The sequence below is a fragment of the Anolis sagrei genome, chromosome 8 (assembly GCF_037176765.1).
Source record: "Anolis sagrei isolate rAnoSag1 chromosome 8, rAnoSag1.mat, whole genome shotgun sequence".
Taxonomy (NCBI): domain Eukaryota; kingdom Metazoa; phylum Chordata; class Lepidosauria; order Squamata; family Dactyloidae; genus Anolis; species Anolis sagrei.
In genome coordinates this window covers 23355167-23366126 of record NC_090028.1, presented here as the reverse complement: position 1 = coordinate 23366126, position 10960 = coordinate 23355167, and the positions used below count along the sequence as shown (strand labels likewise).

Here is a 10960-nt window from a genome sequence, read left to right as displayed (position 1 = left end):
TTTTAGGGTTTTTTTTTTTGTCATGTCAGGATCGACTTGAGAAACTGCAAGTCGCTTCTGGTGTGAGAGAATTGGCCGTCTGCAAGGATGTTGCCCAGGGGACGCCCGGATGATTTGATGTTTTTATCATCCTTGGGAGGCTTCTCTGATGTCCCCGCATGAGGAGCTGGAGCTGATAGAGGGAGCTCATCCGCCTCTCCCTGGATTTGAACCTGTAACCTGTCAGTCTTCAGTCCTGCCAGCACAGGGGTTTAAACCTGTGCCACTGAGGGCTCCACTCAGTTCTAGTAACTAGAACTGAGAGGCACTCTGAAAGGTCTCCAAGGTAGGCTTTTAAACAGAGGCTAGATGGCCATCTGGCAGGGGTGCTTTGAATGCGATTTTCCTGCTTCTTGGCAGGGGGTTGGACTGTCCAACTCTATGATTCTATGATTCTATGGTTCTATAATGGGCAAGAAATTGGAGAGCCAGCTCGGAATCGTGGCTTGGATGTTGGACTGTGATGCTGGAGACTGGTCTGAATCCTCCTTTGGGCATTGAAACCCAGTGGATGATTACATTTTCTCAGACTCAAAGGAAGGCAAACCTCCTCTGAACAAATCTTGAAAAGAAGACTGTTTGGTAGGCTCACCATAGAAATTGTGTAAAGAAACGCAACAACAAAATGGGCAACCATATAGAAACCATATGGATGATGTGCTTTCTGCACACCTCTTGCTTTAGACAAAATCCACCATTAGTACAAAACTTGCTTTGACTAATAATGACTAAGACAGAAAGATTGACCAATAACATCTTCTTTGCCTGGTATCCTGTTAGGAAGATAATGCACTATTGATAGAAATGCATTGTTTGTAACTCCATTGCGCACTACTGGTTGAAAAATACAGTTCTAATGGACATGTGGTCACACATCCACTGAAGGATTAAGTAGGTGGTGATGTGTAACTTGAGGGACAGGCTAAAGAAGCTGAGTCATGACTATGTGACAAGTATGATGAGAATAGAATCCATGATTCTATGATTTCCTTTTGTCCATTTTTGATGATGAGAAGCAATGGGTATAAAAGCAAGCAGCAAGCAAGTCCGCTCTCTCTTCCCATGATTCTCACTTCTTGCTGTACATCTGTTGCTGATACCTGTCATGAGTATATTTCTTTATGTACCAATTGAAGATCAGGAGATCCTTGTGTGTTTATATAGCTGTACATAAGCAACATGTCAAGATTAAAGCCTTCGCTGTGAGTTTTGGATGTAACACCAAAGTGTTTTCTTAAAACAGTCCGGCTGTGCAGTAAAATGTATTGTCGAAGGTTTCATGGCCGGAATCACTGGGTTGTTGTAGGTTTTTTCGGGCTGTATGGCCATGTTCTAGAGGCATTCTCTCCTGACGTTTTGCCTGCATCTAGGGCAAGCATTCTCAGAGGTACCTCTGAAAATGCTTGCCATAGATGCAAGCGAAACGTCAGAAGAGAATGCCTCTAGACCATGGCCATACAGCCCGAAAAAACCTACAACAACCCTGTGCAGTAAAACTCTGGTGACTTCTGTTTGGGTTGATTTTTATAGCTTGCCCTGAGACAATCAGTTCAGTGTGCATTGTATTTAGCAAGGGCATGATAGAGGAAAGAGAAATCTATAAATCATGCACCTATCCCCCCCCCCCCCCACCACCATATACTTACTTTGGAGAATAGTTGCAGACGAGATAAACAGCATTTTCCCAAAGCTGGCCCCAAACATCCATCCTTGGGCAGACATGAACAGCACAGCCCACCTTATTTGTTGTGGCCCAGACTATCTGGAGAAGGGGACAAGGAATTAGAAGTAAAATGCTCCAAATTCAACCAAAGAAAATCACTTTTGCCTTCAGCAGCAGAAAACCAGGCTAACCTTCCTCAGATGAAAATTCTGCAGCCACCAAAAAGCATCTCCATCAAATTTGGTGGTAGAACAGAAAAGGAATTTCCCTTGTGAAGCTGAATGCCTGGTTAGGCTTATATGGGAGAAGAGAGCCTTCCGATTGCCTAGACCCAAGATAAATAGGCTTCCCCCATTCGGGATGTTTTCTTGCAACTACTGTATTTCTGTACATAGCTGACTGTACGGAGGGATTTCATAAGGTCAAGTCCAAACTCTGCAGACTTGTGGCCTTCCTTACCTGTGTATAATGTGTGCACATGGGTCCTGTGCACCTTTCTGGACACCAAGGGTTGCACTCATGAGGGTATGGATATGTATAGTCTTTCACTTCATCATACCAAGATTGGACATGGAAAGATGGAGGACGGAACCTAAGAAAAATAGACACATGTATTGGGATACTTTGCTGGTTAAACAGAAAGCATTGCTATCATACAGCGTTGTGATAAAATTACCTTTAGCCTAAATTACATTTAGCTTATAAGGCATATCAATGACATCTATGGGTAGACTTGGATCCCACCTCCAAGTTATTTTACTATGTATGTACAAGTATTCCAAAATAATGATGATGGTGATGTGTTGTTGAATCACTGGGTTTCTGTGAGTTTTCTGGGCTGTATGTCCATGTTCAGGAGAGAATGCTTCTGGAACATGGTCATACAGCCTGGAAAACTCACAGTAACCCAAGGAGGGGGAGGAGGAGGAGGAAGACATATCAATGACTTTTATATTTAGACATGAGTTCCACCTCCAAGCTATTTCATTATGTATATACAATACAATATTCCAAAATAATAATAATAATAATAATAATAATAATAATCCTATACAGCATATCAATGACTTTCATGTTTAGACTTGGATCCCACCTCCAAGCTATTTCACTATGAATATGCAAGCATTCCATAATAATAATAATAATAATAATAATAATAATAATAATAATAATAATAACAACAACAGCAAAGAAACAATAACAATGTGTTGTCAAAGGCTTTCATAGCCAGAATCATTGGGTTGCTGTGAGTTTTCCAGCCTGTCTGATCATGTTCAGGAGATAATGGATCTGGAACATGGTCATACAGCCCAGAAAACTCACAACAATCTAATCATCATCATCATCATCATCATCATCATCATCATCTGGCATATCAAGGACTTTCATGTTTAGACTTGAGTTCCACCTCCAAGCTATTTCATTATGTATATACAGTACAAGTATTCCAAAATAATAACAACCTTAATAATAATAATAATAATAATCATCATCATCATCATCCTATACAGCATATCAATGACTTTCATGTTTAGACTTGGATCCCATCTCCAAGCTATTTCACTATCAATATGCAAGTATTCCATAATAATAATAACAACAACAAAGAAACAATAACAATGTGTTGTCAAAGGATTTCATAGCCAGAATCATTGGGTTGCTGTGAGCTTTCCAGCCTGTCTGGTCATGTTCAGGAGATAATGGATCTGGAACATGGTCATACCGCCTAGAAAACTCACAACAATCCAATCATCATCATCATCATCTGGCATATCAAGGACTTTCATGTTTAGACTTTTCTTTCATGTCCAAGCTATTTCATTTTTATTTTTTTTAGTCATGTCAGGAGCGACCTGAGAAACTGCAAGTCGCTTCTGGTGTGAGAGAATTGGCCGTCTGCAAGGACGTTGCCCAGGGGACGCCCGGATGATTTGATGTTTTTATCATCCTTGTGGGAGGCTTTTCTCATGTCCCCGTATGAGGAGCTGGAGCTGATAGAGGGAGCTCATTCGCCTCTCCCCGGATTCGAACCTGCGACTTGTCGGTCTTCAGTCCTGCCGACACAGGGCTTTAACCCACCGGGGGCTCGGCTATGTCATTATATATACAAGTATTCCATGATGATAATAATCATCATCGTGGTCGTAGTCATCACATACAGCATATCAATGACTTTCATGTTTAGACTTCGGTCCCACCGCCAAGTAATTTCGCTATGTATATGCAAGTATTCCATAATAATGATAATGGCAATGGTAACAACAGTGGTAATAATCATAATAATAGTAATACCCTAGGCCCTTGAGAAGAGCCTGATATTCAGAGACGAATCCTGGATGTTTGGACCTAATGTGCATGTGCGCTGTGATGTTAAGTACATGTAAAATATCAATAATAACAAATCCAAATAATGGAATCCTTCTAGGCCCAAGCATTTTGGATAAGTGATACTTAGCAGAAAGGATGACTGCATCACTATGTGGTTTCATTGCTTAGATGTGTTTTGTACGTAGGTCATTAATAATGAAAAGGAGAATATTTGGAATAGAGAAATCAGAAGAGATACATTTTCGGAAATAATGTCTCTGCAAACCCAACTAATAATTGGGGATTGTTGTGTTACTTGTGCAACCTGAACTCATTGCATGTTTCTGAAACTCAGCTGGGCTTGGGTTTATTTATTTTTGGCCAGGGAGGAAATTTGCAGGTGCAAAAGCAAAAGCAACAACAACGCTTTGGAGCTTTGTGAAGTCAGAGGCATAAATCGTGCATTGGGAAAGGGATGGGAACCCGTCCGAGACTCCCATTAAGGTTCATCAGCAGCCAGTTCTTGTCATTGAGGGCTGGCAAAAACACACAGCTGGGTAAACAAGCACTGCTTCTTAACATTGGCCACAGAGTTTGGAAGGAGCCTTTCCTTAGGATTATGCAAAAATACTCCCCATCCAAAGTCTTGGAGGAACTTGGACACCCAGCACTTCCAGAGAAAGACAGCAAGATGTATGGGGAGGATTAAGCAGCCCTCGTAATGCAGACATCGTGTTCCGTCGCCAAATATGGATTTTCCAACACCGTGCCGCATGCAGCTTGTTACTGAGATTCCTGCCCTCTGACATTTCAGAAGTCAAAACCAAGTAACCACAGGGCGAAAAGGACTCGGGAGAAATTAGAGGCAAACTAGGAAAGACTGCAGCAGTTTGCTTTTGCCTATAAGTGCATCTCAATGCAGCTATGCAGCTTGACACCACCTGAACTGCCATGGTTCAGTGGGATGGAACCCTGTGAAATGTAGTTTCCCTGGCAAATCAGGAGATTATTATTATTATTACTTCCTCCTCTCCTGATTTGCCAGGGATGGTCCCAATTACCATATTTACCCAATTCCAATGCTCCCCTTTTGGACCAATTTACCTTCCCAAAATTAGGATGCATTAGATTTGCATATATGGTAAATACTTTTTAGAGTTTCAGGGTTTGAAAATTGAGGTGCGCATTAGATTCAATGGCACATTAGACTTGAGTCAATACGATAATTCTGTGTCATCTCACTTTTTCAATTGCATTCAAAATACCATTCATTCTATTTATTTATTTATTTATTTATTTGCTTTATTTCTATATCGCAGTTTTCAGCCCAAACAGGCGATTCAATGCGGTTTACATGGTACAAATTATCACAACAATGTCAGTGCAATGAAAAACACAACAAATGTAACAACAGGATCAACACATCAATCCACAACAATTAACAAACAACATAAAACAAACATAGCGCCTCAGTGAAATCAGATCCGGTCTCATAATCCTTGTGCCATTCCTATGTTCCATTTACCGTCTTCCTGTGTTCGATTGCACTGTTTAACCAAACGCTTGTTCGTAAAGCCAGGTCTTGACCTTTCTCCGAAACGCCAGCAATGATGGTGCCTGTCTGATGTCTACCGGTAAGGCATTCCATAGCCGAGGGGCCGCCACTGAGAAGGCCCTGTCTCTCGTCCCCGCCAAGCGCGCCTGTGACGCAGGCGGGACCGAGAGCAGGGCCTCCCCAGACGATCTTAATGTTCTAGTCGGTTCATAGGTGGAGATGCGTTCGGAGAGGTAAGTGGGGCCAGAACCGTTTAGGGCTTTATAGGCTAAAGCCAGCACCTTGAATTGTGCCCGGTAGCAGATTGGCAGCCAGTGGAGCTGGCTCAACAGAGGAGTGGTACGCTCCCTGAGTGCCGCTCCTGTTAGCAACCTGGCTGCCGAGTGCTGGACCATCTGAAGCTTCCGGGCAGTCTTCAAGGGCAACCCCACGTAGAGCGCGTTGCCGTAATCAATCTACATTGTAGAATGAATGCAGTTTGGCACCACTTTATTTATTTATTTACTTATTTATTTCTACCCCGCTACCATCTCCCCAAGGGGACTCGGGGGCGGCTTACATGAGGCCAAGCCCAACAACACATCAGTAAAACAAAACAGCAAGCAAATAAAACAGTACAATTAATATAACTTACATATAAACAATAACACAGAGAACACAGTTATGGCATCTCAGATCTCTCAGTCACAGAGAACACCAATCAGGCTGCTGGGAGGATTCTGGGAGATGTAATATACATAGGTTATCTTTCCCAGCATCGTTTTTGATCAGATATGTGCCTGGAAAAACCTGATTGACAAATGCTTTGGAAAGAGAGCTCCCATTCCATGAAAGGCTCTTACCTGCCCCAGTGAACCCCCAGATTTTGACCGATGGATGGCAGGAGACTTTGAGGTCCATGATCCCAAATGCATTGATGCGCCCAGGACTCAGCCGACCTCTCAAGCTCATCATCCCAGATCTGCACAGAAGGAAAGAAAAAGCATTACTACATTATCGATCCATTGGTAGTCAAACTCTATCCAGAGTTCTCAGAGCAGAGTACAATAAAACCAGCTTGACAAATAGAAAATAGTGCACAAAGTAAACATGATTTTAAAGGTAGAAGATGTAGTGTTTGACCCCAGTTTCCCCAAGGGATACTTTCCTGAATATACTATGGAACGAGGAAAGGGTTGTTGTTGTTGTTGTTGTTTATTTGTTCAGTCATTTCCAACTCTTCTTTGTGCCCTCCTGAACCATCCTAGGCCAGAGCTCCCTGTTGGCCGTGGTCACCCCCATCTCCTTCAAGATCAAGTCAGTCCTTTCAAGGATACATCTTGCCCTTGGTTGGCCCCTCTTAGAATCATAGAATCATAGAATCAAAGAGTTGGAAGAGACCTCATGGGCCATCCAGTCCAACCCCCTGCCAAGAAGCTTCCTTTTCCCTTCCATTTTCCCCAGCATCTTTATCTTCTCCAAGATCTCCTGACTTCTCATTATGTGGCCAAAATGTTCCACCTTTGCCTCTAATATCCTTCCCTCCAGTGAACAGCCGGGCTTTCTTTCCTGGAGAATGGACTGGTTGGATCTTCTTGTGGACCAAGGCACTCTCAGCATTTTCCTCCAGCACCACAGTTCAAAAGCATCTTATCTTCCTTCGCTCAGCCTTCCTTATGGCCCAGCACTCGCATCCATAGGTTACTATGTGGAATACCATTGCTTTACCTATGCAGATCTTTGTTGCCAGTGTGAGGTCTCTACAGGATTGGTCATTGCTCTCCTCCCAAGAAGGAAATGCCTTCTGATGTCCTGGCTTCAGTCTTTGCACTTAGAAATACAAAGTCTGTTTCTGCCCCCAAGTTTTCTCCCTCTATTTGCCAGTTATCCATCAGTGTGGTTGCCATCATCTTGGTTTTTTGATGTCTGACTGCAACCCAGCTTTTGCCCTTTCTTCTTTCCCCTTGGTTAGAAAGCTCCTCAGCTCCTCCTCGCTTTCAGCCATCCAGGTGGGATTATCTGCATATCTCAGGTTGTACATGTTTCTTCCAAACATTTTAACTCCAGCCTTGGATTCTAGGGCTGGGTAACCACGGAAAAATTTGTTTCTAAACTCGATTCATTTCCAGGGGGCACTAGCGTTTCCAAATTCTAAATACTTCCGAAATTTTGAGATTTCAAAATTTCGTTATTTACGAAATTTCGTTAATTTCGAATTGATTCGTTAATGGCGGACGCGATTGAGCAATATGCTAAAAAAAACCTCCAAATGGGACAGGGGGAACTTCTGAAGCTTCCCTCTCCCTCTGTTGTTGACTGTTGGTGTGATAAAACAAACAACAACTATAAAACTTGCACCAGACATGTGAAAATAATTACAAAATAATTACGAAAAAATTACGAAATAATTTTGAAATAATAACGAAACAATAACGAAATAAATTGAAAAAATTGTTTCGAATCTAATTTACTCCTCACACTATTCCTGCATGGCTCAATATCGGATCGTAAGCTAATTTAAATACGAATTAATAACGAATTACGAAATTAACGAACGAAACCGCCCAGCCCTATTGGATTCCTTAAGCCCCTGATGCCTGATGTGTGTTGCATACAAGTTGAATAGGCCGGGGGAGAGTATATTAAAAAAGTCAATTTTTAAATTGTACAAAATGCATAATGTTGTGGGTAAACTACAACTCACATCATGCCAGGTTAACCCAGGAAAACTCCATCAGTACTTAAAATTTGTTATGTTGGGCAAGTTTACTCTAGATGCATCATCGGTGGGGTAGAGTGTGCTCTCTGGCTGTGAACTACAACTCCCACTATGAAAGGCTTCACTTGGGTGGAGGGCAGAATGGTTTTGGTGGAGGACATTGGCAATAACTTTTCCCATGGCAATAACTCTTCCAGCAGTGAATTTCCCTTCCAAGGAGTAGATTTCTCTCACTTCCTGTTGTCTCATCTCCATTCATAATGAGGAGTTGTTTATAAGTTGGATGTTTGTAACTTGGGGACTGCCTGTAATTTTAACCCATTCTTTTGGGAGATGAAGTCCAATTTTTGGGAACTAAAGCTTTAAACCAAGCCAGTGTTGGGGATTGTACGAGTGATCCTCCTTTTCCACCTCCTTGCTGGCAACCTGTCCTGGAACTTGGGTCATCTGAGTCCGCGGGTGCTTGGGTGGGCACATCTCTGTGTACCCAAATCATTGCATGGAGCGAGAAGGAAAGCGCAAAAACCCGGCCAAGAAGACTACACTCTCCCGACTTGTTTCCAATTAGCACTGGCACCAGTTTGAAAACTTTCGCCAGGTTCTAGCAGAAAAGGGGGAGAAAGTTTTGCAAATCTTCTGTCCGGAGCAGCCTCTGATATATACAAAAGGCACCCCAAATTCTCTCTGCATTACACCAGGACAAAAACACAAAGGACTTTTCAGAGTGCCATTGATGTACGCTGCAATTTCCAAGCCCTATTAGGTAAATATGACTTGATGAAAGGCAGGTTATGAGCCATTCCCAGGAGAGCCACTGGGCGCGAGGTCTGTGAGGCTCTTTGAGAAAAGAAGGCGGTGGAGAAAAGGAAAACACACGCTGAGCAAAGCCAAACATGAGGCAGTAGCCACGCTGGATGAGTAAATAGACCGTGGCCAAGGGAATCATATGGCAAAGGCAGCAACGGCCAAGGAAAATACACCCAGGTTCTTCACTCGGCCTTGTGATTGGCAACCTGCAATCACTTAGAAACCCCAATTTGCTTTGACAGAAGCGGCAAACGGCCTTGCAAAGGGTTGTTGTAGGTTTTTTGGACTGTATGGCCATCTTCTAGAAGTATGGCCATCTTCTAGAACAGGGGTCCTCAAACTTTTTAAAGAGTGATAGTAACGTTACTACTACCGGTAGAAGGGAGAAGAGGGCTGCGCAGGTGTTGGAGGAGGAGCAGCAGCGAAAGCGGATTAGAGACATATTCATGGCTCCAACTGATTCCGAATCCTTCGAGGGTTTCTCAGACTGAAATGGGGGAAGGAGAGGAAAGCAGGGGAGTTAAGTGGGCTACTCATGAACAAGAATCTGATGAGGAGATCCAAAGGAAGCGTATCCGTGATATACTTAGTGCTCCAACAGAAGATGAAGATTTTATGGGATTTGAAAGGAGAGGAGTGATGGGACATTGAGGAGGAGGATGATTTAGACTGGACCCGTGTACAGGAAATTAGGGACATCTGTACTCAGCCTACTTCCAGTGATGACTTTGAGAGATTTGCAGAAGAGTGGCAATCTGGGAACACTTGGGAGGACCTAAGTCTTGACAGACGCTGGCTAAGGTGGAGAGATGGAAGGCAGTGCTCAGCTGCAGGAAATGGGACATCTGAAAGTGATGATGAAAGGGTGGGGAGAAGTTCATCCTCTGATGAGGAGTTAAGTTGGTTTGGCTTCCATGGGTCTTTGCAGAAGGCAAAGTGTCTTTCTGGCTGTGAATCTTTGTTACTGCCATTAATCTCAAGCTTGGGTCCTTGGACTACAGATCTCCGTGTTTCCGTGACTTCTGGCTGATACTCCATAAGTGCTGACTTCAACTCTTCCTTTTGACTCCGGACTGTGTTTTGACAACGACTACGCTTCTTGGACTGCTTCATCTCATTTTGGACGTGCCTGGACTTCGGACTGCTTTTGGACTCTGATTTTGAGTGCTCCCACCTTGTTTTCTTGTGTTTTTTGGACCTTTTGAATTTCAAGTGGATTGCTGTATCTTTTTGTTATCCCAGATTATACTCTGGTATAATCCAGATTATATTTAAATTGGGTTTTTTGCTTAGTGGCTGCTATAGACTCTTTGTTTGTGCTAGAGGCACTGAATTAAGTGTCTCTAAGCCTTTTTTTGTGTTTAATAAACCTTTGTTTGGACTTTTTATATTGTGTTTGGTGTTCTTTAGGCTTCTGGGTCTTGACACAGAGGGCCAGGTCACAGTTCCTCAAACTGCTAGAGGGCCAAATTATAATTTGGAAAAAAATGGATGAATTCTTATGCACGCTGCACATATCTTATTTGTAGTGCAAAAAACACTTTAAAACAATACAATAATTAAAATGAAGAACAATTTAAACAAATATAAACTTATTAGTATTTCAAAGGGCAGTGTTGGCCTGCTTTTGGATGATGGGATAGTGTTGTTGTTGTTGTTGTTGTTGTTGTGTGCTTTCAAGTCGTTACAGACTTAGCTTGATCCTGAGCGAGGGCTGGGTAAATGACCTTGGAGGGCCGTATCCAGCCCCCGGGCCTTAGTTTGAGGACCCCTGTTCTAGAACATGGCCATAAAGTCTGAAAAACCTACAACAACCCAGTGATTCCGGCCATGAAAGCCTTCGACAATACAGGTCTTGCAAAATTACAGTTCTGATGATTCCATAGCATTG

At 42.7% G+C, this 10960-nt stretch overlaps 1 protein-coding gene across 1 annotated transcript in view; it reads right to left on the bottom strand.

The window, feature by feature from the left end:
* The window catches only part of CRISPLD2 (cysteine rich secretory protein LCCL domain containing 2), a 54646-nt gene that overhangs the window by 29239 nt on the left and 14447 nt on the right, over nt 1-10960 (bottom strand). Inside the window, exons 3-6 of the mRNA XM_067471169.1 lie at nt 6407-6525; nt 2162-2294; nt 1686-1801; nt 805-812 (exon numbers count right to left, since the gene is read on the bottom strand). Of these exons, the coding sequence (XP_067327270.1) occupies nt 805-812; nt 1686-1801; nt 2162-2294; nt 6407-6525 (376 nt within the window). The remainder of the gene's footprint in view (nt 1-804; nt 813-1685; nt 1802-2161; nt 2295-6406; nt 6526-10960) is intronic.